We start from the raw sequence: 26,867 nt of genomic DNA on the forward strand, positions 1-26,867 counted from the left end.
CTGCCGCTGCTGTTGCCTTCCCCGCTCGCCTGTGGTTCCTCCTGCTCTTCGTGCTAGCGCCTGTGAGCCAAGGACGTCGTCCGGTGCCGTTCTGAAGGGATCTTTTACCTTCCTCGGTCACCCAGATCGATTGCGATCAACGAACTCCTTGTAATACTCTTTCCAGTAAAGTCACGTAGGTAGTAAAATTTTTTTTATTTTTTTAATAAAAGTTAAATAAAAATCATCACGTTTCGGAGGCAACACAAGCTTGCGTCTTCAGGTGGAACCGTCACAGCACGCTCGCTGTATCAAGTAAATGAGAAATTACCTGGTAAATAGCAAACGTTTGGCTCGCGGCGTTCAGTCGGTGCTCGGTGTGTCTTGAGTGAAATAATAAAAATAATCGCAGCCTGGTTTGGCACTGTGTCCCGGATAGCATGAGAACCATTGAGATTTTAATTATTCTTCTTCTTTTCAGAGTATATCTGTTCTTATTCTCTTTGGTTCTTTTGGTAAAGTCACGTAGGTAGTGAAATAAAATAAAATTTAAAATAATATATCACGACGTTTCGATCGCAACACAAGCGGTCGGGCGGAGGACGACCGCTTGTGTTGCGATCGAAACGTCGTGATATATTATTTTATATTTTATTTTATTTCTCTGTCTACGTAACTTTACCGAAAGAACCAAAGAGTATGGATTCCTGCAGTCACGAAAGCTTCAAATCAAGATTAGTATATCTGTTGTGTGTCTCTTGACTCTGATTCTTAAATATGTTTACTGTTGGTTTTTAATGTTGGTTTTAGAAACACTCAGTCTGTGCTGCTTTGCAGTTGCCTCCGTGAAAAGTTTTGCCCATTCTTGGCCACCTGCCTCAAACACGTAATAAACTAACTAACTCTCTCGCTCTCGCTACGAGAGGCGAGCAGATAATCTGCGGTGAAATTATGTTTAATTATCCCGTGTAAATTATGGTCTGGGATGTGTCGACCGAATGGACTAATTTATTTGTTCGTGATAATTTTTGTTGTTGTTTGTGCATTTTGTTTTGGTGCCATTTTTTAAATTAGTTTATTCATTTTTGATTTAGCTTGGTAGTAGGTTTTCATTTGCTCAGTAGTGGCTGTAAATGGAGTTTAGCGCTTATATATAATTGACGTACAGCAGTATGGGATGCTAGTAACATGAATGACGCTATATAAATGAAAGTATTAAATTCTAATCGAGTATGTATGTTGAACTTTGCACCGTACGTAGCCAACCGTGCTCATCGGAGGACAACAAACTACACAGAAAAAGCAGTTTTAAATAAATTCGCTTTCAATTTATATTTAAAAGTGCATAGCTCCCAGCGGCTTCCTGATATCGGAAAGGAAGAGCGTTCCAGACGGCCGCAGAAGCGCATCTGAAAGTGCGCGATGCGGTGACCATCTTTGTTCGATGGCTAGCAGCCAAAAGCCGCTGCTGCTGCGAGGATAATTGGAGTTCGCGTGATGATGGTTTAATTGCAGCGTAGTGTTTGCTGGTCATCGGGCCACACCACCCCTTCATGAGCAGTGCCCACGTGACGCGCTCACAGCCCTTGCCCCGATGGACTGTGAGGATCAATGTGGCGATCTTCGTGCGCCCATGTCTGCCTGCGTGTGTGCGCTCGCGCCTGTGTCTCTCTGTGTGCGTCTATGTTGAGCGGTGGCGCAGCGGTTCGTGCGCTGCACTACGGACCCCGGCCCCCCCGAGTTTGATTCCCGCTCACGGCCAACATCAGTGACGATTATTTTAACTGGTCCTGGGCCACCCTTTGGTCGACTCAGCCATCATTTGAGTACCTGGTGCGGTGTCTGAACATTGCCAATCGGGAGACAAAGGCAGCCGGGCGTGGTGCTGGCCACCGCCGCCCTCGTGTGCTGTGCCGGCCTTCATAGGTGCTCGCAAACAGCACTTGCCCCAACAGTCTGGGGAAGGCTACATGGGGGATCTTTGTCTTTGTCTGGACGGAGCAGTGGGCGAGTTTGCTGGTGCGTGATGGGAAAGAGCTCTACCAGGCTGAGAGAGAGCGGAGAGAGGCGTTCAGACAGATCTTCGGTGAGCGATGGATCCGATACAGAACCCTCATTTCATTCGACACGGAACTATCGTCTCATCCCCTGCAGAACTCTTTTCTCATCCCAGACATAACCGTTCTCTAATCCCGTACAGAACCCTTGCTAATCCCATACAAGAACCTGCATACGAGCCCTAGTTTCACACCACAGTCACTCAATGTGTAGCCGTATTGTGTGTGCGCATCTGTCTCCAATGCTGTCCTCATGTCTCCCCGTGGTGTCTCCCCCTGGTGTCTCCCCGTGGTGTCTCCCCCTGGTGTCTCCCCCTGGTGTCTCCCCCTGGTGTATCCCCCTGGTGTATCCCTGTGACGTCTCCCCGTGGTTTTCTCCCCTTGTCTCCCCATGCTGTCTTGTCTCCCCATTGTGTCTCCCCATTGTGTCTCCCCGTGGTGTCTCCCCGTGGTGCCTCCTCGTGGTGTCTCCCCGTGGTGTCTGCCCGTGGTGTCTCCCGCTGGTGTCTCCCTGTGACGTCTCCCCGTGACGTCTCCCCGTGACGTCTCCCCGTGGTGTCTCCCCTTGTCTCCCCCTGGTGTCTCCCCGTTGTGTCTCCCTGTGGTGTCTCCCCCTGGTGTCTCCCCCTGGTGTCTCCCCCTGGTGTCTCCCCCTGGTGTCTCTCCCTGGTGTCTCCCCGTGGTGTCTCCCCGTGGTGTCTCCCCGTGGTGTCTCTCTGTGGTGTCGTCTCCCCTCATGGTTTTCTCTCCCCAGGCCACAGCTTCCTCAAGGGGCGGCTCTTCCAGGGGCTCGAGTCGTGGCCTCCGTCGTCATTTTGCGTGAGTTCCACACCCACGCTCGGCCCACGGCCACCATCAGTGGCACGCGGCATCAGAGCCGCGCTGCCTGATAAACGAGCGCCTGGTGCGCTTTGTAAACGTTGGCACTTGTCAAGGAGCAGTGTTACCCATCACGCAAACTCCGGTGGTCATAGTAATAGGTTTTTACCCTTTTACCTTTATACAAGGGATCATGTTTGCAATAACCACAACACAAGCAGTCAAAATGCAAACATAGTAATAGGTTTTTACCCTTTCAACTGGTACAAAAACTGACACCTTTATACAAGGGATCATGTTTGCAATAACCACAACACAAGCAGTCAAAATGCAAACAAAAAGAGAAAACTCTGATAATGATAATGCTATGCATTATCATTGGAGTTGATTGGTCCACACCCGAGACAGCTTTTCTTAGAGCCTCGTCTCCATTGGTGTTGGACCAGATGGTCATCCTCGCAGCAGCAGAGGCTTTTGGCTGCTAGACATCAAACAAAGAGATGGTGGTCACCCCATCGCCGTGCGCTTTCAGATGCGCTTCTGCGGCCGTCTGGAACGCTCTTCCTTCAGATATTAGGAAGCCGCTGGAGCTTAGCACTTTCAAATCATCATCTAGATTGGCAAACTCATTTCTTTATTACTACTTTTTTGTGTTTAGTTTGTTCTTCTCGCACCTCCAAATAGTACGGTGCGAAGTAGTTCAACCACATTAACACAACATAGCACTGGGGAGATGAAGGCATTCGGGCTTGGTGCTGACCACCCACCCACCTCGTTGGCCGTGCCGGTCTTAATAGGTGCTACTCGCCAACACCAACTTGATCCAGCAGTCTGTTAAAAGCTATGCGGGGGAACCTCTGTCATTGTGTGTGTGTGTGCGTGCGTGCCAGACGCGTGAGCCGCGTGCCTTTGACGAGCAGCTTCCCGCGGTGACGCTCGAAGATCTTCACTTCCTGCAGAGCCACAGCCCCCCCGAGATGCAGCCCTACCTGCAGTGAGCACCCCGCACCCCCCCCCCCCTCCCACAAATAACACTGCCAAGCGAGTCCCCCCCCACCCCCACCCCCCCCACCCCCGTTCACACATTGGCCAATGAGACTCTCACACACACCTCGCGGCGTGAAACTCTCTGTACGTATGTGTAGTATCAACGATTCAGAGAATTTCTAGGAGACACTTTCTTGATTAGCAACTTTCACGGTCTCGTCCGCACACTCTCCACAGTAGCTCAGCCGAGCCTGTACACAACACCAGCCGTCCAACGCTGGACAGCGCTGACTGAGATAGTCAACTGTCCTTCGTAGCGCAATATCTCGCGGAGATGTTCAGCGACGATGGTGACGATACGACAACGACGACGAGACGAGTCCACTCCCAGAACCGGCAGCCTCGAGCCCCCCCTCGGCGTGTGCCACAGAAACGCGAGGTGGACAGGGCAGACATTCACAGAGGAAACTGGCATCATCAGGCGGTACTACTCTTTGGTTCTTTCGGTAAAGTCACGTATGAAGATAAAATAATAAATTAAATACTAGCATACGACTTTTCGATTGCAGCACAAGCAATCATCATCAGGTATAAATGAAATAGAAACACAAATCTAGTATACTTAGAAATGTAATGTAATACAACAGAGAGTCGGATAACATAACAGTCAACACCCTACCTGGTTGATTACGTTCTTCCTGAGAATGCTAAATTTCTCCAAATTATGTTTTATCATCACTAAAGATTTAGCAGCCCCCCAGCTACCCTTTCATGGGCACGAGTAATGAGCTTTCTCCAGGTACTCCGGTTTTTGGTATCCGTTATCTGGTTTCTGATTTCCATGTTTTGGTTTCAGATTTCTGGTGTATAGTATCCGGTTTCTGGATTCCGGTTTCTAGTGTCAGGTTTCCGATTTCCAGGGTCTGGTTTCTGGTATCGGGTTTCTAGTATCCGGTTTCTGATTTCCAGGTTCTGGTATCTGGTATCCTGTTTCTGATTTCCAGGTTCTGGTTTCTGGTATCGGTTTTCAAGTATCCGGCTTCTGATTTCCAAGTTCTGGTATCTGGTTTCTAGTATTCAGTTTCTGATTTCCAGGTTCTGGTTTCTGGTATCTGGTATCCTGTTTATGATTTCCAGGTTCTGGTATCTGGTTTCTAGTATCCGGTTTCCAGTTTCCGGCTTTCTGGTTTCCTGCTCGACGACGCAAACTCAGCGTGGGCCGTGACAGGCTGAGCTGGGTGGCGATGCCCTCCTGGGTAAAAACAAGGGTGAGAATAAAAACAACACTTAACAACAACAACGGGGTGAATCTTTCTCTCCGTACGCGGCGTCTCTCTCCGCCGGGGACGTCGCCCCCTCTCCCCCCTCCCGCCGCGCAGGCTCCCGACACTGTGCGACTTTGAGCTGCTGCGGGAGCACTCGGCACGCGGACGGAGGCTGGCGCGGGCCGTGCGCGGTGCCCAGGACGCGTCGCTCGCCCTTGCTCAGCTCCTCTCCACCAAAACGGTGCGGCCCGGCCACGTCACGCCACACAGTCGCCTACACCGCCACCAAACTGAACTCACAACTAAAACGATTTTTGTTATTGCACCAGGTAAGGGCCCACACACACTGAGCTACGTGGCTCTTTTTCAGAAGCGACCTGGCCATCGCGAATGATAGCTCAAACGAAGGTGGCTTATCGTCGTGTGGAAATTCGTAGCAAGCCAAATGCTCTTAAACGCGTGACTTTGATTCTAAATGTGGAGGGGAAAAAGCAGAGGACCCGGAGACAAATCCACGCGACCAGAGGGAAATATAAGGCAGGCATCAGGGTCGGGATCGAACCCACGACCTCCTGCATACCAGGTGAGGGAGATGACATCTCGCCACCATGGTACCCATATACTGGTGCCAGTTACCGGCGAGCGCACGGTCATCTGCACCCACGTACTAAACCAGTACGGAGACAAAGATCCCCCGCTTTATAGTCTTGGACAAGACCGTAGGGGCAAGTGCTGTTAGCGAGCAGCACCTGTGAAGACCTCAACTGCACACGAGCAGGAGGTGGGTTGCCAACGTCACGCCCCGGACGCTTTTGTCTCCCCAGTGGCGACGATTACGATGCACCGCACCAGGTACTTAATTTGAGGTGGAGTCGACCTAGGGGAGGTTCCAAGTCCACTTCAAATAATCGTCACTGGTTGGCCTTGAGCGGGAATCGAACTCGGGTCACTGGGTTCATAGCGCAGCGCAGCGCGCTAACTGCTGTGCCACAACTAAATAACAAATACAAAGATTCACCGTATAGTTTTAACAGACCAGCTATTGGGGCAAGTGCTGTTATACAGCACCACGCCTGGCCTCCTTTGGCTTCCCAGTGACCACTAAATAACTACACACACAGACACAAACATAACAAAATAAACTCGGCACGTTCGTCATGGGTCTATGGGTCTCTTTGTGAGTCTCTGGGTCTCTGTGAGAGTCTGTGGGTCTCTGTGTGAGTCTGTCAGTCTTTGTGTGAGTCTGTGGGTCTCTGTGTGAGTCTCTGGGTCTATGTGAGAGTCTGTGGGTCTCTGTGTGAGTCTGTCAGTCTTTGTGTGAGTCTGTGGGTCTTTTTGTGAGTCTGTGAGAGTCTGTGGGTCTCTGTGAGAGTCTGTGGGTCTTTGTGAGAGTCTATGGATCTCTGTGTGAGTCTATGGGTCTCTGTGGGAGTCTGTGGGTCTCTGTGAGTCTCTGGGTCTGTGTGAGTCTGTGGGTCTCTGTGAGAGTCTGTGGGTCTTTGTGAGGGTATGTGGGTCTCTGAGAGTCTGTGGGTCTCTGTGAGAGTCTGTGGGTCTCTGTGAGAGTCTGTGGGTCTCTGTGAGAGTCTGTGGGTCTCTGTGTGAGTGTGGGTCTCTGTGGGAGTCTGTGGGTCTCTGTGAGAGTCTCTGGGTCTCTGAGAGTCTGTGGGTCTCTGTGTGAATTATTGGTGACCAGGCTGAGACCACCAACACGCCACACTTGCGAAGGCGGTTTAATCGCGGCCAAGAGTCCAGACACCAAACCCAGGAACTCGGCGTTGCCGGCTCGGCATCTCCATCGCGAGCTTCGTCTCACCCAGGCCACCTGCAATCATTGCACCCTGTTGTGCAACCTTTCCGCCGTGCTGCCCTCCCCCGCAGCTGGTGGGCAGGAGCGATGGCCGTGGGGAGGCCGGGAGCTGGGAGGGGGAGAGCCCCGCGTCTCCCGACCGCCCCGGCAGTCTCCTGCTCCTGTCGCCGCCGTCGCACGGGGATACGGGCGACCCGGGACGCGAGGACGCGGGGGCCCACGGGGGGTCCGATGGGGACCCCCTCACGAGGGACAACAGGGATTTGTCCCCGGACAGCATCGACTCGCAGGTAGGCGCCTACCGGTGTCCTCCTGTCTCGTATCGATTGTCTTCTGCGTGTCTCCTGCTGGTCTCCTGCATGTCTCCTTCTTGTCTATTTCTTGTCTCCTGTGTATCTCTTGCTTGTCTCCTTCGTGTCTCGTCTGTGCCTCGTCCGTGTCTTCTGCCTTTCTCCTGCGCGTCTCCCCCATATCTCCTGCGTGTCTCCTCTGTGTCTCCTGCATGTCTAATGCCTGCCTCTTCCGTGTCCCCTCCGTGTCGACCGGCTGTCTCCTCTCCCATGCGTTTTCGGGTTGTGCCGCGGCTCGTTTGTTTGGCACAATGAGGGGGGGGGGGCGGGTGCTATGTGCGCGATCCCAACTGATTAAATTTTGGTGTAACTTTTTCACATTTTTTTCTATTTTGAAATTCACGATCACGACGCCGGCACGCAGTGGGCCCCACCTCTCCCCCGAGCGACGTTACAGCGTCGACTAACGACCGCTCTGAGAGAAGTGGGTCCGGCTCGCGGGTGTCTCCACGGTGTTGCTAACCAGGATCGGGCCAACCGATTCGAACCGCGATGTGGAGCTCCGATCCAAAGGGTCGTCACGGTCTTGCGCTCTCGCCCCTTCCGCTCACCCACCCTCTCGCCCGCCCGCCCGTGTCCTCGTCGTCGCTCGCGGCAGGTGTTCGACTTCGAGACGATCAACCACCCAGCGGCGGAGACGCACCCACCGCTTTCCAGCACAGCGTCGACCGCAGCCGCGGCAAGCGCAGCAACGTCAACCGTCACCGCCACCGCCCAGGCCATTAGCCCCCGGTCGGCGGGCCTCCTGCAGAGCCCGGGCGCGGTGGTTGAATCCCTGTACGCGTCCGTCATCAACGCCATCGACAGCCAGCGACGGATGCGGAGGGAGGGCGGCGATGGTGATGGCGATGGCGATGGTGGCGATGGAGCGATGGGCGATTCGCGTTTGTCCTCGCCTCACCCCGACTCTTGGTCGTCGCCGTCGAATCGGTCCGACGTTCGCTCGAGGAGCGCCGTTGCTCGAGGTGTGTCGACTCGTTCGTGTGTTTATCTTTTCTGATTATTATGGTCATCATCACACTTGTTTACCCAGGAAAGCTTGCCAGAGTCATCAAGAGTTATTTTTTCAAGAGGGTCCTGCCAAGTGTTTGGCAATAGCGGGTGGGGGATGTAGCCCGCTGCTGCTGCTACTTCCGCTGATGTGCGATCCGATTTGAGTGATTTTGCAGTGTAATTTTCCAGCATTGGCAGGTTTGGTCAAAATACCGTTTACATTTCAATGGTTTATTTAGCTCTGGAGATACTACTAGAAACTGAGGAAAACCCCACACAAAACAGGGGTAGAACATACAACCCCCACACGGAAAGTTGCCAGAGTCGGGAATCGAACTGAGGCCCATTCTCGCTTTTAGGCACGAGCGGTTACCACTGTGCCAACCTGCTACCAGATAAGCACAACAACAACACAACAACATAACAACAACATAACAACAACAACACAACAACAACAGTCGCCATTCACCACTGAGTGGCGGTGACGTCACCACGGCGCTTGTGCCAGGCTAAGTGAACTCCGCATGAAGTGTCGGAGGCTCACAGCCAAACTCATCCACACACATACACAGTCATGATAACGACGTCGGTTATAAAGATGATACAAAGACAAAGATCCCCCACAGAGCCTTAACAGACTGTTGGGGCAAGTGCTGTTAGCGAGCACCTATGAAGGCCGGCACGGCACACGAGGGGGTGGGTGGACGGCACCATGCCTGGCCGCCTTTTGTCTCCCTAGTTGCGATATTTGCACACCGCACCAGGTACTCATTTGAGGCTGAGTCGACCGAAGGGGGCACCCATGACCAGTACAGATGATTGTCACTGGTGTTGGCCGTGAGCGGGAATCGAACTCGGGTCGCCAGGTTCGTAGCACAGCAGCGCGCTAACCGCCACACTACTGCTCCCCACTGAAGATGATACAAATACTTGCCATTCGTCACTAAGTTACGGTGATAACACCACAGCACCTGTGCCAGGCCACGTGAAGTGTCAAAGGCTCACTAACAGGAGGTCACGGGACGGACCCAAGTACCATGGGTTGGCTGACTGAGATGACTTGCAGATGCACCAGCTGTACCCCCTACTGTGCCAACTTACTATATTTTAGTCGCCTGGCGCTCCGCTCGTTGTTGTGAGCGCCATTCCTCTGCCCTCCGTTGTTGTTGGAGGGAGACTGCCCACTAGCAATCTTCATGAGCCTACTCCACAGAGGCTGGTACCAGTCTTCGGCAAGTCCACTCAGCTCCGCATCCCCACGCACCCCATCACTCCATCTCTCCTCCAGCCCATGTCGTGCCCATTTAGCCCCCTCTATCCAGCCAAATAGAAGCTGCTTGGGCATTTGTGGGTTTTCATCCGGGTGCTCTGGCTTCCTGCCACATGCATCAACAGCTCATTCATTGTCTGAAATCACATTTATATATATTTATATCTTGAGGACCACAAAGATCGGGCAATTGTTGGATAGCGCCGGTCCTTCATGGCCGCTTGGCTCCCGCTGACCTCCAGCTTTTAAGCTAAGCTAAGACTATTTTTTATTTTAGCAGCTAAGGCCCACTGAGCTGTATCACACTTGACGAAGTGGCTCATCACTTTGAACTAATATAGCAGCCAAATACTCTAAACGTGTGACGTTGATTCTAAATGTGGAGGGAAAAACCGGAGGACCCAGAGAAAAATCCACGTAACCACGGAGAGAGAGAGAGACACGCAGACTCTAAATATACAGCAGCAGGCGTCAGAGTTGAGATCGAACCCACGACGGTCCTGCATACCAGGCGAGGTAGTTAACATCTCCTAGCCACCGTGATGATGATGATGAGAGAGAGACACGCAAACTCAAAATATACAGCAGGCATCGGGGTTGGGATCGAACCCACGACCTCCTGCATACCTGGTGAGGTAGTTAACATGTCCTGGCCACCGTGATGATGATGATGAGAGAAAGACACCGCAAACACCAAATATACGGCAGGCGTCAGGGTCGGGATCAAACCCACGACTTCCTGTAGACCAGGCGAGGTAGTTAACATCTCCTAGCCACCGTGATGATGATGAGAGAGAGACACGCAAACTCCAAATTTACAGCAGCAGGCGTCAGGGTCGGGATCAAACCCACGACTTCCTGTAGACCAGGCGAGGTAGTCAACATCTCCTAGCCACCGTGATGATGATGAGAGAGAGAGACACGCAAACTCCAAATATACAGCAGCAGGCGTCAGGGTCGGGATCGACGAGTCTCAGTCGGCATGAGCGGCGACAAAGGCGGCGGCGGCGTTGAGCGGCGACGAATATCATTATTATAATTATTGTTATTGACGCGCTGGCACCGTGCTCACCTCCGCAGGCCGCGGGTGCGCGGCTGCGTTCACCGCACTGCGGGCGTCGACGGCGGGAGTGCGCCGGGAGCTGGCCGGGCTCGGAGAGCAGGTGCGCAGCGACGGGCGCCAGCTCGCCGGCCTGCTCGCCGACGCCCGCCGGCACTTGGAGGAGGCCCTGCCGGCACACCGGGAGTCTAGCTCAGGTCCGCGCGAGCACGGTCGCCCCGATGGAGCGCACCGTAAAAAAAAAAAAATGCCCGTCAAGTGTAGAAAAAAAAAATGGTTCGCCGCGTTCATTTCTGGCTAAATGACAGCTCTTGAGAATTACAGATTTGATAATTGTTTTTTTACCCTTTTGTCTGGCAACAAAACTGACACCTTTTTTACGAGGAGTCATGTTTGCATAGACCACAATACCTGCAGTCATAATGCAAACATACATTATCAGAGTTATGTTTTTTGTTTGCATTATGACTGCAGGTATTGTGGTCTATGCAAACATGACTCCTCGTAAAAAAGGTGTCAGTTTTGTTGCCAGATAAAAGGGTAAAAAAACAATTAGCATATTTCTTACTGGCAAATGAGGTACCAATGGTGTAAATGTTTACCCCGAGCTCTCATACTCTGATGGTGCATTGTCTTGGAGTTGTGCGCCTTTTGGCGTCATCTGGTCCAACCCATGTGAGACTAGGCTCTAAGGAAAGCTGTCTCGGGTGTGGACCAATCAACTTCAAGGACAGTGCATACATTATCAGAGTTATGTTTTTTGTTTGCATTATGACTGCAGGTATTGTGGTCTATGCAAACATGACTCCTCGTAAAAAAAGGTGTCAGTTTTGTTGCCAGATAAAAGGGTAAAAAACCAATTATCATATTTTTTACTGGCAAATGAGGTACCAATGGTGTAAATTACAGATTTGTCCGTTTGCCTGCCGTGCGATGAACGTTCCTCTCGCATGCAGAGTGGGTAGATAGGAATGGGTTCCCCTTTGCTGTGTATGGACTTGAGGTCCCTTGAAGAAGGGATCTCAGAGGTATCTCTGTGATCTTATTTTGGAATTCATAAAAAGCCTTAACTCGGGCACTTTACAAAGAATCAACAACGGTGCACATGAATGTCATGGTGGAGGTGAGGTGAACGAAGTAGATGGGAGGACGCAATGGGCAAACCTGCGATGCGTGAATTCGGTGAAAGCTAAATGGATGACAGTAAATGATGATGAATGGATTGAATGATTGGGATTTGAAGCTTTCGTGACTGCAATGATTCATGCTCTTAGTTCTTTCGGTAAAGTCACGTAGGTAAAAAAAATTAATTAAAATTAATAAAAAATAAAAACAATAAAATCACGACGTTTCGGATGTAACACAAGCTTCCGTCTTCAGGTGAAACTGTCACAGATTTTTTGCTGTGACGGTTTCACCTGAAGTCGGAAGCTTGTGTTGCCTCCGAAAACGTCGTGATTTTATTGTTTTTATTAATTTTAATTTCGTTTTTTACCTACGTGACTTTACCGAAAGAAATAAGAGTATGAACGATTGGGGTCAATGAGTGATGTCCACGGAATGGGAATGGGATGAGGGAACAGTAACGGTCGTGGTTATGAGGGGAAGACCAAGGGGTGGTCGTGGGGTGAGCTGGGGGTAACAATAAGTGAGTTTTGAGTGAGGAGCAGAAACTGACGAGCGAAGGGGACCGCTTAATGTGGAGGGGCAGTTTGTGCAGCTTCCGTGGGTTCCGTTCTGTGACACCGAAAGGGGGTCGCACCCAGTGCCCGATTAAGGCACGGGGGCTTTAGGCGCTGCAGCCCAGAGGGTCTCCAGAGATGAAGTGAAAAGCGATTTCATTCGTGAATGCTGAATTTTATTTGTTGTTAGCCTTGTAAAAAAAAAAGGTATTTTTCCTTAAATTTGTTTTCCTTTTGAAAATTTTACTGGGGGCTCATCTTCTTGGTTCTTTCGGTAAAGTCACGTAGAAGGGAAATAATAAAGTAAAGTTCTTCACCTGAGGACGGCTGCTTGCGTTGTGGCCGAAACGTCGTGAGAATTGTATTTTATTATGTTTTATTATTTTATTATTTCCCTTCTACGTGACTTTACCGAAAGAACCAAGAAGATGAATCCCTGCAGTCACGAAAGCTTTAAATCGAAAATTACTGGGGGCCTCACCACAGTACCTGTGTAGCCCCCAGGGGCCTACAAAATCTTAATCCGGCCCTGGTCGCGCCGCTTCTGAAAAACATTTCGACGCCGTCAGCGCAAGTCGGGATGAACGTCGGGGAGAGAAGAGGGAAAAGGTTCTGTTGCATCTAGCGGTGGATTGATCATGGCTGGTGTTGCTTAATATGAAATGCTGCATCGCTTGCCGATTTAAGCCTTGGCCATTGCCCCTCCTCGCAAAAGGGGGTGGTAGTGATCGTGATGAAAGTGCAGCCCAGCAGCAATTGCTCGCTCGCATCCACTTCCGGCGGAACGGACTCCACTCGATGGAGCTTGGTATAGTGCTGCCCCCATAGCTGGGTACGCACGCTTTCCACCTCCCCCACGCGGAGCTGCCGATCGAGTGACCGCAGTGTGTGCCCGTCTATACTACCGGGCGGAGTTTAGAGACTCGCATCGTCAGTTCAGAGGCTGCGCCGGGAGATGGAATCGAACCGGCGATCTTTGGATTGAGGTCCAGTGCGTTAACCATCACACCGCGGCTACGTCCCCATCGTTATTTTCGCTCATTTAATACTGGGGGTGCCACGGTGGCTAGGAGATGTTAACTACCTCGCCTGGTGTACAGGAGGTCGTGGGTTCCATCCCGACCCTACCCCCTCTGTATTTGGAGTTTGCATGTTCTCTCCATAGTCGTGGGGATTTTTCCCCGGATCCTCCGGTTTTCCACATTTAGAAACGTGCGTTTAGATGATTAGGCTGCTATACATTTTCACATGATAAGCCACTTCGTTGAGCTATCTTTTTTTACCGGGTCGCTACTGAAAAAGAGCTATATAGCCCATTAGCACTTACATGGCATCCTATGTATGTTGAAATTCTTTTGCACCATACGTAGCCAAACGTACACATTGGAGGGTGGCGGTGGGTGCACGACACAGTTACGTTTACGCGATCTAACCCCAAAAACGCTTTATCGTGAACGATATTGGTCGTGAAAGCCTACGCGTCAAATGCCCTTGGGCGACGGACGATGGGGTGACACTGGTGACGGAATGGCAGCGTAGAGGTCGCGTGTGAAAAAGAGCTACGTAGCTCAGTGGGCCTTACCTGTTAAAATAAAAAAGTTTAGTTTAACTTCCCGGGGCAATTGAATCGCAAACTCCACGCGTGGGCATTACGATTCCCCCTCCTTGTTGTCGAATTGACATTTGCAGACAGCACGAGCGAAGCTAACGACGTGGAAAGGCGACCTCTCGCTGACCCCTCGCATCACCTGGCTCAACTACAGCAGCAACAACGAGAAGAGGAGGAGGAGGAGGTGAGGGTGCGTGGGTTGGATGCGGAGCTCACCTGTGAGGCCGAGAGGGTTCGAGGGCTAGAGGTGCAGCTCGCCCAGGAGGCCGAGAGGAGAAGCGACCTGGAGACGGAGCTCGCCGAGGGGGCCGAGAGGTGTCAAGGCCTGAGGGTGGAGCTCGCCCAGGAAGCACAGAGGAGGAACAGTCAGCAAGTGCTGCTCGCTCAGCAGGCTGAGAGGAAAATGAGCCTGGAGGTCGAGCTTACCCAGGAGGCCGAGAAGCACCGTGGGCTGGCGGCAGAGCTCACTCAGGAGACTGAGAGGAGAGTAGGCCTGGAGAAGGAGCTTGCTCGGGAGACCGAGAGGAGAATGAGCTTGGAGACTGACCTCGTCCAGGAGACCGGGAGGAGGGTGGGCTGGGAGATGGAGCTCACTCAGCAAGCTGAGAAGAGAGTGACCCTGGAGAAGGAGCTCGTGGTGGAGAGCGAAAGGAGGCATTTTCTGGAATCGGAGCTTGCCCAGGAAGCCGAGAGGCGAGTAGGCCTGGAGACGGAGCTTGCCGAGGAGGCCGAGAGGCGAGTAGGCCTGGAGACGGAGCTTGCCGAGGATGCTGGGAAGAGAATGGGCCTGGAGAAGGAGCTCGCTCGGGAGGCCGAGAGGAGAGTTGGCCTGGAGACGGAGCTTGTCCAGGAGGCTGAGAGGCGAGTCGGCCTGGAGACGGAGCTTGCCCTAGAGGCTCAAAAGCGCCGAGCGCTTGAGACGAAGCTCTCTGATGAATCCAAGAAAACGGTGGGCCTGGAAGCGCAGCTTGCCGAGGAGACCGCCAGGAGCCAAGGCCTGACAGCAGAGCTCATCCAGGAGGCCGAGAGTCACCAAGCTCTTGACACGAAGCTCGCTGAGGAAGCGCAGAAGAGGACGGGCCTCATGGTGGAGCTCGCCCGAGAGACCGAAAGAAGACGCAACCTGGAGGCGGAGCTCGTTCAGGAGGCCGAGACGAGAGTGAGCCTGGAGACGGAGCTCACCCAGGAGGCCGAGAGGTGGCGCGGCCTGGCGGCGGGCCTCGCCCAGGAGACCAACAGGAGGATTCTCTTGGAGGCAGACCTCGCTCACGAGGTCAAAGCGCACCGCGAGCTGGTGGCGGCGCTCGCCGACGAGACTGAGAGGCGGCACGAGCTGCAAGCAGAGCTCGCCGACAGGGCCGCGGAGCGGGAGGCGAGCCTGCACGGCCTGGCAGCGCTGCTGGAGCATGAGCGGGAGCTGGCCGTCGCCGAGCTGCTGAGCTGCCACGAGGCGGAGGTGGCGCGGCTCACCGCGGAGCTCCGCCAGGCTGAAACGAGGGTCCAGCGGCTGGAGGAGCAGGGGGAGGAGGCAGGAGGTCTCACCGTGGAGCTCCAGGAGGGGGTGCTGGACGTGGAGTGGAGGTCTCGCGAGGCTTCCAGGGGGAGGCGGAGGTGAGTGACCCTGCCTACTTGAAGCAACATGCCAAACCGTCCAGCAATTACAGCGAGGCCCTGAACGATAAAATATTTTTAAATAATATTTTGTTTCTGGGAATGGCCCTTTTTCATAGCAGAGAGATGTGCTTGTGCACCAGTGGTTTACCGCATTGTGCAATGAACCCGCTCACCTGGGTCTAATCCCCCGCTCTGGGTCAACATCCGTGACGAATGCCTGAACCAGTCCGGCGCTGGGCCTCCCCTAGGACGACTTGGGCCTGAAGTGAGTGCCATGTAAACGTTCACACCGGGGGCGGTGGCTGCTCACACGACCCCATCGTGCGCAGTGCCACATCTAGCAGCCGGGTATGCGACGTTCCGCTTGAAGCTGCATCGAGCATCCTCAGGATGCTCAGGGATATCTTGGATTGTGAAGGGCCGTGCTCCAAAAATGTCACCAGCTCATTAAAGAACTGATGACGTACACGTACGTCACCAGGACTGGAAAAGGGCTAAGATGCAGAACCAAATGGGCTCACTGTGTTTCTGTAGTGTTGGCTACGGAAACGGATATCCGGAACCTCTGCCGTGTCCGTGTCCGTCCCTGGCCCCTTGTCACGTCTGCCGCTCGTGTAGAGAGAAGCCGGTCGGGGTGGCGCTCAAGACGGCGGGGAGCGAAGCGGGGCATCATCAGCAGCAGCACCAGCAGCAGCAGCATCAGCAGCACCAGCAGCAGCAGCATCAGCAGCATCAGCAGCAGCAGCAGGGCCTGACGATTGCAGCCGAAAGGGGGCTCAAGACCGGGGCGTCTAGCGAGCCGCAGGTGATGCCCTCTGCTGTTTTCATGGCCTTGCAAAGTCACCTCCATGCGCAGTCGACCCTCGATTATCCGCGTGCGGTTCATCTGATTTGCGGAGAAACCGCGCACCTGAGATTTTGACATAAATGAACAACTCATGGACTTTCGCTTAAGCCCAAATTAATAATCTATAAAACATTTATACATTGTTATACTTGGGAAATGTTTAACACAATTCACGTGCTTAAACAGAGCAAATCTATGCTCCGGTTAACCCGAAATGCACGTGATCGCCTCTACAGTACAGTAGTTGCCTGATGACGACCGCTTGTGTTGCGATCGAAACGTCGTGATTTGTTTTATTTCATTTCTAACTAGTACAGTAGTTGCATATCGTTACAACAGTGGGCGGAGTTTGATTGATTTTGATTGGCGTGGCTCTGCTATTCACTTGGTGGGCAGAGTCTTCTGCACAGGAGCAGGAACGTGTTATCATTGAGCACGCGCATTAGATGATTTGCAATCGTTCTTAATTTTTACCTATACTAGCTTTGCTACGCGGCTTCGCCCGAGAGTTGGATTCTTGTCTTGGATTAACACACGGCCTACGCGGAGGGTGTAGGGATGCGTGACGTCAGTATGCACAACTGCATGACGTCAGTAGGCAACACTGCGTGATGCTGCCGCATGCGGGTTACATCACAGATGTGACGTCACCGCTCACTTGCCGTGCAAAATATATATCCATTATTCCCCCCCCCCCCCCCCTCAAAATACTAAAGTCTATTTTTATACTTTTCCCATTGTGTCCAGTCTGGAAACTACCCACATGCAAAATTTTAAGTTTGTTGCATGTTGGGAAGTATGCTATACATTTCGAACAGACACACACATTCACAGATATCCCTTTCATATACATAGATTAGTGGTTTTTCGCATGGAGGTCTGCGGAAAATGGTTATATTTTTGGACTTTCCGCGGCCAATCCTCACCGTCATTAGCACGGATAATCGAGAGTCTACTCTATTTTCTAGAGATCGCCTAGCGGCTGGAGACCTGGTACACTCCTCCAGAGGGCACCCAGCACTCTCGACCAGGACTATTTAGCGGGGAGGACTTTCGAGCAGGTGTTTATTTTTCTTTTCTCCTGATGGCGTTTCGACCCAGGACTCTCCACCAGGAGGGCCTGATAGCCAGCCGCATGCGCCGTGTGACCGCCGCAGTGCAGCCGTGACGTGTCCTGCCCAAGCCCACTCACTTTTCTTAACATCGTTGCGCTCGCAACTAATTGCGAGCGCAACTAATTGCGAGCGCGACTCCTGTCCACTCTTCTGGGCGCGCTCTTCAGGTTTTTTTTTTTTTTCGCGACCGGCTCCGTTTTCTTCGCGAACGTCCATTTCTCCGATCCGTACGCCGTGAGACGGTTTCGTAAACGCTTTCACGAATGAACCTTCGAATACTCTCGACGCTCATCGTCGTCATCGTTGTGGGTGGCGGTGCGGATTGCGCAGGGCCCCGCCGGGGGGGAGAGGCTCATCAAGGGGAAGGTGATCACGGAGCTGGGCGAGAAGCTGCAGAGGCTCCTCGAGCAGCACGACCGCGACAAAGGTGAGCCGAGCAGACGGCTGCCGTCGCGTGCCCCACCGTCGTCAAGGTCCGGGTAGCCCCCGTATCCACGCGACCCCCCCCCCTCCCCCGTGCCACTTCCTCGCTCCGTATGCAGGAGGTCGTGGGGTCGATCACGACCCTGACGCCTGCTGTATATTTGGAGTTTGCGTGTCTCTCTCTCATCATCATCATCATCACGGTGGCTAGGAGATGTTAACTACCTCGCCTGGTATACAGGAGGTCGTGGGGTCGTTCCCGACCCTGACGCCTGCTGCTTATTTGGAGTTTGCGTGTCTCTTTCTCTCCCCGTGGACACTTTGATCTTTCTCTGTGTCCTCCGGTTTTTCCTTCCACATTTAGAATAAACATCACGCATTTAGAGTATTTGGCTGCTGTAAATTTCCACGTGATAAGCGACTCCGTTGAGCTATCATTTGTGATAGCCAGGTCGCTTCTGAAAAAGAGCTACATAGAAGGGAAATAATAAAATAATGACGCTGTCTTTCCGACAGACCTGTTCTTCACCTGAGGACGGCTGCTTGCTTTGTGGCCGAAACGTCGTGAGAATTATTTTATAATGTTTTATTTTTATTATTTTATTATTTCCCTTCTGCGTGACTTTACCGAAAGAACCAAGAAGATGAATCCCTGCAGTCACGAAAGCTTTAAATCGAAATTTAAGAGCTACATTGCTCACTGGCGCCTCCAGCACCAGCGGGAAATTGGAGGCAGCGCAGAGCAAGACTGCAGAGGGCCCTGACCCTAACTAGATTTCTATTTTTTTAATTTCTAGATTTACAAACTAATTTCTCTAGAACTGCTTTTTGTGTTTAGTTTGTTGCCCTTTTCCCCCCGCCGCACCTCCGATGAGCATCGTTGGCTATGTACGGTGGAAAAAGATGTTCAACGTACGTCCGTACATGTTACCAACTAAGGCCCACTGAGCTGTGTAGCTCTTATTCATTTCCTGGCAGCGATTTCAGCCGCACCACCTCTACATAACAAAAGGCTCAGTCCCATTTACACACACCTTTACATCACCCGCACCCAGTTTACACAACAAAGGCTCATTCCTAACAGCGTGCTTCAGCCGCACCGAACCTCACAAAAATAATATTCAGGGCCCACCTTGGCTCCTCCCACCCTCAACCAGTATATATACAAGGACTGTTTTCTTGGAATTTCTCTCACTTGATACAGCTATCGTGCTGTGACGGTTCCACCTGAAGACGGAAGCTTGTGTTGCCTCCGAAACGTCGTGATTTTTAAATTTTTTAATTTTACTTTTATTAATTTAAATTTTTTACCTAGGTGACTTTACCAAAAAAACCTAAGAATATGAATCCTTGCAGTCACGAAAGCTTCAAATCTAGAATGTGTAGCTCTTATTCAGAACTGACTTGCCCACAAAGATCACCCAATGAAGTGGCTCACTGTGACCACGTGGGGAGAGAGACACGCAAACTCCAAATTCACCAGAGAGAGAAAATCGGCGGTGATATTTCTGTGGTGGAGAGAAACACTGCAGACCCCGGATAAAGATGACAGCAAGTCTCCTTTCAGTCCCAACAATGATCACCGCTGTGCAAAGCATAGATTCACCACACTTTGTTCAACCACCACACTTGCAGATCACATCAACACACTCACCCATCCACTCAAGCACCCACCCGCACATTCACCCACGTACTCATCCACTCACACTCACTACACTGCAGGTCACAACAACTCGCACACTTAACCAACCACTCACCCACTCACTCGCCCACTCCACCTACCCACACACTCACCCACACACTCACCCACTCACACACGAACTCAACCTGTCACTTATCCATTCACCCACCCACTCACCCACTCACTCGCTATACCGCAGGTCACAACAACACACTCAACCATCTACTCACCCACTCACTCACCCACTCACCACACCATAGGTCACAGCAAAACACTCACCCATCCACTCAAGCACCCACCCACACATTCACCCACACACTCACCCACTCACACTCACTACACTGCAGGTCACAACAATTCACACACTTAACCAACCACTCACCCACTCACTCGCCCACTCCACCTACCCACACACTCACCCACACACTCATCCACTCACACACGAACTCAACCTGTCACTTATCCATTCACCCACTCACTCACCCACTCACTCGCTATACCGCAGGTCACAACAACACACTCAACCATCTACTCACCCACTCACCACACCATAGGTCACAGCAAAACACTCAACCGCCCACTTACACACTCTCATCCACCACACTTTGTTCAACCACCACACTGCAGATCACAGCAACACACTCACCCATCCAGTCAAGCACCCACCCGCACATTCACCCACGTACTCATCCACTCACACTCACTACACTGCAGGTCACAACAACTCACACACTTAACCAACCACTCACCCACTCACTCGCCCACTCCACCTACCCACACACTCACCCACTCACACACGATTTCAACCTGTCACTCATCCATTCACCCACCCACTCACTTACCCACTCACTCACTATACCGCAGGTCACAACAACACACTCAACCATCTACTCACCCACTCACTCACCCACTCACCACAACTTAGGTCACAGCAACACACTCAACCGCCCGCTCACACACTCACCCCCCCCACTCACTCACTCACCTACTCATCTCAACCCACTCACCACACTGCAGGTCACAACAACACACTCAACGATTTATTCACACACTCACCCACTCGCCACAACGTAGGTCACAGCAACACACTCAACCACCCACTCACACACTCACCCCCCCCTCACCCACCTACTTATCCAAACCCACTTACCACACTGTCTGTCACAACAACACTCTTTCTGCTTCTTCCCACTCACACTGCTCCACTTCGGAATTCCCTCCCATCGTCATCTTTCCCCAAGCTTTTATAATATAATCACACCAACAACAACAACAACCTTGCTCAACTCATGAAGCGTGTTAACAACCCCTTAGCTTCACCATTGGAACCTCATTTGCCAGTAAAAATATGATAATTGTTTTTTTACCCTTCTATCTGGCAACAAAACTGACACCTTTTTTACAAGGAGTCATGTTTACATAGACCACAATACCTGCGGTCATAATGCAAACAAAAAACATAACTCTCATAATGTGCACTGTCCTTGAAGTTGATTGGTCCACACCCGAGACAGCTTTCTCACATGGGTTGGACCAGATGACGCCAAAAGGCGCACAACCCTTAGCTTTCACAACCTTACCCGGTGCTGTTTGTCGCTGGCCTCCTCACGTTTTGAGGCTTAGGTGGTTTGGGTAGGGGGGCCCCTGGGGGGGGGGCCCTGAGGGGGGGGGCCCTGACCTCAGCAACTGAGCGAGCGAGGCTAACAACCCCCCCAACCACCCCACCGAACCCCTGCTGCGCTAAGCGGTGCCGGTGAACTCTGCAGTCCCTGCCATTTGTGTTGGGCGGGAGCGGTTAATCCACGCGCTTGGTTCAATATTGACGGTGAGCTGCGCTCGCTAATGAGAGAATTAATGCCCCCACCAGGGGTGGGGTTGGGAGGGCGGCTCGCGGCGGGTCGTGGCGGTGCTACATAATGCCGGTAACCGCTGAGAGTTTCCTTTTCTTTGGGGTTCACCCGCCACTGGGTATTCTTGTCGTACGGCCGACGTAGATGCAGAGCAAACAACCACAATTTCACACTCGGGTGGTCAAAGCCAGCAGACCACCACGTCAGGAGCAGCGAAGTAGCGAATCGCCATGATGTCTCCTTCGTATTTGTGTATGGGCCACTGCGTATTTGTGTATGGGGCACTGTGTATTTGTGTATGGGGCACTGCGTATTTGTGTATGGGGCACTGCGTATTTGTGTATGGGGCACTGCGTATTTGTGTATGGGGCACTGCGTATTTGTGTATGGGGCACTGCGTATTTGTGTATGGGGCACTGCGTATCTGTGTATGGGGCACTGCGTATTTGTGTATGGGGCACTGCGTATTTGTGGATGGGGCACTGCGTATCTGTGGATGGGGCACTGCGTCACTACATGTTGCATTGCTAATAATAATGATTTTTAATATTAATTATAATTAGTAATGAGATTTGGATTAACATAGAGGACTTAGTACTATAACCTGCTGAAATGACGTACTCCCAGAAGGCCTTGCGGGGTCCGCTGGGTTGTGGGTGCCACGGTGGCGAGATGTTAACTACCTCGCCTGGTATGCATGAGGTTGTGGGTTCGATTCTGACCCTGACACCTGTATATTTGGAGTTTGCGTGTCTCTCTCCCCTTGGTCGCGGGATTTTTATCCATGTCCTCCGGTTTTTTCCTCCACACTTAGAATCAACATCACGCATTTTTTTGTATTTGTCTGCTATAAATTTCCACGTGATAAGCCACTTTGTTGAGCTATCATTTGTGGTTGGGTCGCTTCTGTAAAATAGCTTTATAGCTCAGTGGGCCTTACCTGGTGCTCTATGTATGTTGAACTTCTTTCGCGCCATACCTAGTCAACCGTGAGAGTCGTAGGGTGGCGGTGGGTGCGCGACACAGTTACATTGAAGCGATCTAACCCCAAAAATGCTTTATCGTGAACTATATTGTTCGTCAAAGCCGACACGTCAAGTGCAATAATTATACACTTTGGTGACGGACGTTGGGGTGACACTGGTGACGGAACGGAAGTCAGAGGAAGCGAGAGGACGACTGCCACGGAAGTGGAGCGCTGAAATCGCAGTTCATGTGCGCGGACGGGGCGGGGTGATGGATCGTAGCAGCGCTTCACCGTGAGGGATGGCGACAGTGGAGGCCTACATCTAGCAGTTGATAGACAATGGCTGGTGATGGTGGTGATGATCATGATGATGACAGTTCAACGAATCCCAACTCTTAAGGTCCGGAACCTGTTCTCAGAGAGTCATCCCTGATGCCTTTGACATTAGCCGTGGCCAGGAATGGAACTCGGGCCAGCAGGTTCTTAGCGCAGTGCGCTAACCACTCAGCCACTGCTCTCCACTGCATAATACACACACGCGCACGTACGCACATGAACACACGCACATGAACACACGCACAGGTACACAAGTGCACATGCACGCACGAAGACAAAGATATCCCCATATAGCCTTTAACAGACTGTTGGGGCAAGTGCTGTTAGTGAGTAGCACTTATGAAGGTTGGCATGGTACACGAGGGGGTGGGTGGCCAGCACCACTCCCGACCGCCTTTGTCTCCCGAGTGGCGATGTTGGCTACACACCGCACCAGGTACTCATTTAAGGCTCAGTCGACCCAGGGGAGGCCCAGGATCGTTTAAAACAATCGTCATCGGTGTTCGACGTGAGCGCGCACACACACACAGACACACGCGCACACAAGCACTCGGTCGCCCCCTCCTATCGACCGACCCATCTTGACGTCCACACGCTTACCTTACTGACCTCGGCCTTCCATCTTCCTCCCCCCTAGCCCCCCCCCACCTACTCCTCCCTTCCCCCCCCCCCAACAAACCCCCCCGCCCCCCCACGACAAACAGACGAATCCCTCCCACGCGCTTCCTCCACCCTTGCAACCTCAGGCGCGTCGCGGTTCAGCCGCGTCAATACGCGCTCGGCATTAATCTTTCAAGGTGGGAAGGTGGGGGGGGGGGGGGGTTGAGGGGGGGGGGTGCGGTGTCGTTCAACCTCCTCCCTCCCCCTCCCCCCCCTTCTCGGCTGTCACGTCCCTCGCGAGTCGGCCAGAGGTGGAAATAAATAAAAGAACGACAACAGCAGCAAAGGTTCCGTGAGAAGAGGAATATTAAATACATCGCGAGGCGTGTTTAGCTCCCAATGAACTAGCGGGGGCAATCATTGCTGGGGGTTTTCCGGGTTTGATTTTTAAAAATTGGTATTATTGATGTATTATTATTTATTCACAGGGTCATGCTTTGTTCACACAGGAAAACCTCAATGGGTCCTTTGCAGGAGGGTCCTGCCAGGTTTATGCTGTAGGGCTGGGCGATGCTGCTGCTGCTGCTGCTGCTGATTTGTGTGTTGTGATGCCTATCGAGTGATTTGCAGGTGATTTTGTCAGGATGGGAGATGCAACTTAGCCAATAGCAAGTCCACACAAAACAAAGACCCCCCATGTAGCCTTAACAGACTGTTGGGGGAAGTGCTGTTTGCGAGCACCTATGAAGGCCGGAACGGCACACGAAAGTGGGTGGGTGGCCAGAACCACGTCCGGCAAATTGTATTTCCTTAGTGGCGATGTTTACTACACACTGCACCAGGTAAATCATTTGAGGCTTAGTCGACCTGGGGGAGGCCCAGTACCGGTCAAGATAATTGTCGTTGGTGTTGGTCATGAGCGGGAATCGAACTCGGGTCTCCGAGTTTATAGCGCAGCATGCGAATCACTACACACAGACTCGCACACATATACAATATTTTGTGGCAAGTGCTGTTCACGATCTACTGTGAAGGCTGGCACGGGACTCTGGGGGTTATCGTGGCCAGCCCCACGCTCTGCCACCTTTGTCAGCACAGCACACGAGGGGGTGGGTGGCCACTGTTGATGTTTACACAGGTACGCAATTGAGGCAGAGTCGACCTAGGGGAGGCCCAGGACTGGTTTAGATAATCGTCACTGGGTGTTGGCCGTGAGCACGAATCGGACCCAGGTCGCCAGGTTCCTAGCGCAGTGCGCTAACTGCTACACTACCCCTTCCCCATAGGTGCTGCTCTCCCACGCGTACGCTCTCACACACGCTCTCAGGGTCACTCGCACTCTGACGCTCTCACAAAGTCAAAGGCAAAGATCCCTCGTATATCCTTAATAGACTGTTGGGGAAACGTTCTCGCACACACGCACGCACACTCTCACAAACATACAATCGCACTCTGCAGAACAGGGAGGGGGGTGGGGTTACGTGCAATCTCCACTTAGAGAGGCGCCCGAGTCGGGGGGCCGAACCCAGGCCGCTGTTGCCTTGAGGCGCGAGCGTCGCCACTGCGCGCGGCCGCGCTCACCTCTCGCCCCTCCCCGCAGAGGCCATCGAGAAGCTGCTGTCAGAGAAGACGTTCCTGGAGGAGACCGTCGCCCGCTTGAAAGGAACTCACGACCTCGCCGCCGCGTCTCCGTCTTCCCCCAACGTCGCCGAAGCTCGGGCGCAACAACCGCCGCCGCTGCAGCCGCCGACACAGCCGACACAGCCGACACAGCCGCTGCAGCCCAGAGGCTGGCTCAGGGCTCGCGGCTCCTCGGTGGGACACGGCACGAGTGCGGTCGCGGGGCAGCCGGGCCTGCTGCAGGCCGTGGCGTGGGGACTCACGTCCGGCGTGCTGGGCGCCGGGGAGGCGAGGGAAGGGAGGAAAGAGCCTTCTGGTGGTGGTGGCGGTGGCGCTGGTGGTGGTGCTGGGGTGTTGTCGGCCGCAATGCCCCTTGAGAGAACTCGTACTCCTCTACTCTTCCTCCCTGTGGAGTGCGGTGACAGTGTTGGTGGTGATGGCGGCGGCGGTGATGGGGCAGCGATGGCGATGGCCGGGGATGGGTTGGATGCGAGTGTCGTCGCGCTCAGGTGAGACGTTGGGGTCGCGCGGAGGTCGCGCCGCGACGGATTTGCAACATCTTGTACAAACTTGCTGTACCGCCTTCTCCTGGCGAGCCAGGGCCCGCAGCTCCTCCTCAACGCCCACGGGAAGGGAGTTTCACGGCATCTGTGCTGCGGCGATCCACCAACCCCTCGCCGCTGCCTTCACAGTGCTGGATTGCAGGCGGCCGAGTGCGGCGGCGTAGGCACCACCACTGCCCCACGTAACGCCGCCTCGCCCATGTTTGTCTCTCCGCCCTGGCTCTTGGGCGTCGATCGCACGTTGCCTGCGTGAGCTGCCCCGGCAGATGGAAGGAAGTGACGGCGTTTGTTCGTGCGTCTAACCCCGGTTGTGTCCCCCCACTGCAGGGAGAACGCTCCGAGCGAAGACAAGCAGAGGGTGCTGATGCTGGAGAAGGTGAGCACGATGGTTTAATCAGCGTGCAGGCCGCACCCCTGCTGATGAGAGACCCAGGGTGGTCGACTCCAGTTCAGAGTTTTTTGGGAAGACGAGGTCGCAGTTGACCCTCTCCCGTTCCGAGACGTCTTGCAAGTTGCAGGGTGGGTGGGTGGGTGTCCCCGTTCACCGCTGAATCTCGGAACCCACAAGCGGCTCGGCATTAATTTTATTTAGCGGGGCATAGTAGCGCCGTTGTTTTTAAAGACATTGTTACTCACCGCAGAGAACGGTGGCGACATGACCGCACTCTACGATAGCTGGCGCCAAGCTGTGCTATGCCTCGGCACCAGTAAAGTTCTTCTTCTTGGTTCTTTCGGTAAAGTCACGTAGAAGGAAAATATAAAATAATAAAAAATATAAAATAATAAAAATAAAACATAATAAAATAATTCTCACGACGTTTCGTCGTGAGAATTATTTAATGTTTTATTTTTATTATTTTATTATTTTCCTTCTACGTGACTTTACCGAAAGAACCATGAGGATGAATCCCTGCAGTCACGAAAGCTTTAAATCGAAACCAATAAAGTTATTTTATTTTGGTAAGACTCGACGTGAACCTTCACGGGCGACGTTCCCGCGGACGTATTCCCCCGGCCAACGCGATTCTCCGTTGAGTCGTGGTGGAGATGGGCCACGTTTGAGTCGTAAAGAAGAACCCTCCACCACCGGCACGGCCAAAGGAATGGATCGCCGCGCTTATACAAGCGCTCCGTCATCTCTCTCTCTCTCTCGTTGGCCCTCAGCCAGCGCATTGGTGGACATTCCACAATCTCACGGCAGGACCCATTACTTGCGCAGGACGGCCGCTTGTTGCCTACCCGTAAAATTTGTCCCGATTTTATCGACCCGCGAGGGACGATGGGCCGGCGTTGTGCAACGCTTGTGTCGCGTGTGTTGCTCGAGTATGCGGAGCGGTGACCCCAACGTAGCACTCTGCGCCACCGCCACA

General features: G+C 52.7%; 1 protein-coding gene across 1 annotated transcript in view; it reads left to right on the plus strand.

Annotated features, from left to right (window-relative positions):
* LOC144726506 (uncharacterized) overlaps positions 1 to 26,867 on the plus strand; it is a 53,501-nt gene that overhangs the window by 16,280 nt on the left and 10,354 nt on the right. The window contains exons 6-17 of the mRNA XM_078605304.1: positions 1,915 to 2,065; positions 2,791 to 2,855; positions 3,746 to 3,849; positions 5,222 to 5,348; positions 6,989 to 7,207; positions 7,866 to 8,232; positions 10,611 to 10,787; positions 13,962 to 15,492; positions 16,114 to 16,300; positions 17,788 to 17,884; positions 24,915 to 25,443; positions 25,825 to 25,873. Coding sequence (XP_078461430.1) covers positions 1,915 to 2,065; positions 2,791 to 2,855; positions 3,746 to 3,849; positions 5,222 to 5,348; positions 6,989 to 7,207; positions 7,866 to 8,232; positions 10,611 to 10,787; positions 13,962 to 15,492; positions 16,114 to 16,300; positions 17,788 to 17,884; positions 24,915 to 25,443; positions 25,825 to 25,873 — 3,603 coding nt within the window. The remainder of the gene's footprint in view (positions 1 to 1,914; positions 2,066 to 2,790; positions 2,856 to 3,745; positions 3,850 to 5,221; positions 5,349 to 6,988; positions 7,208 to 7,865; positions 8,233 to 10,610; positions 10,788 to 13,961; positions 15,493 to 16,113; positions 16,301 to 17,787; positions 17,885 to 24,914; positions 25,444 to 25,824; positions 25,874 to 26,867) is intronic.

This window comes from Lampetra planeri, chromosome 23 (assembly GCF_965212315.1).
Source record: "Lampetra planeri chromosome 23, kcLamPlan1.2.h2, whole genome shotgun sequence".
NCBI lineage: Eukaryota > Metazoa > Chordata > Hyperoartia > Petromyzontiformes > Petromyzontidae > Lampetra > Lampetra planeri.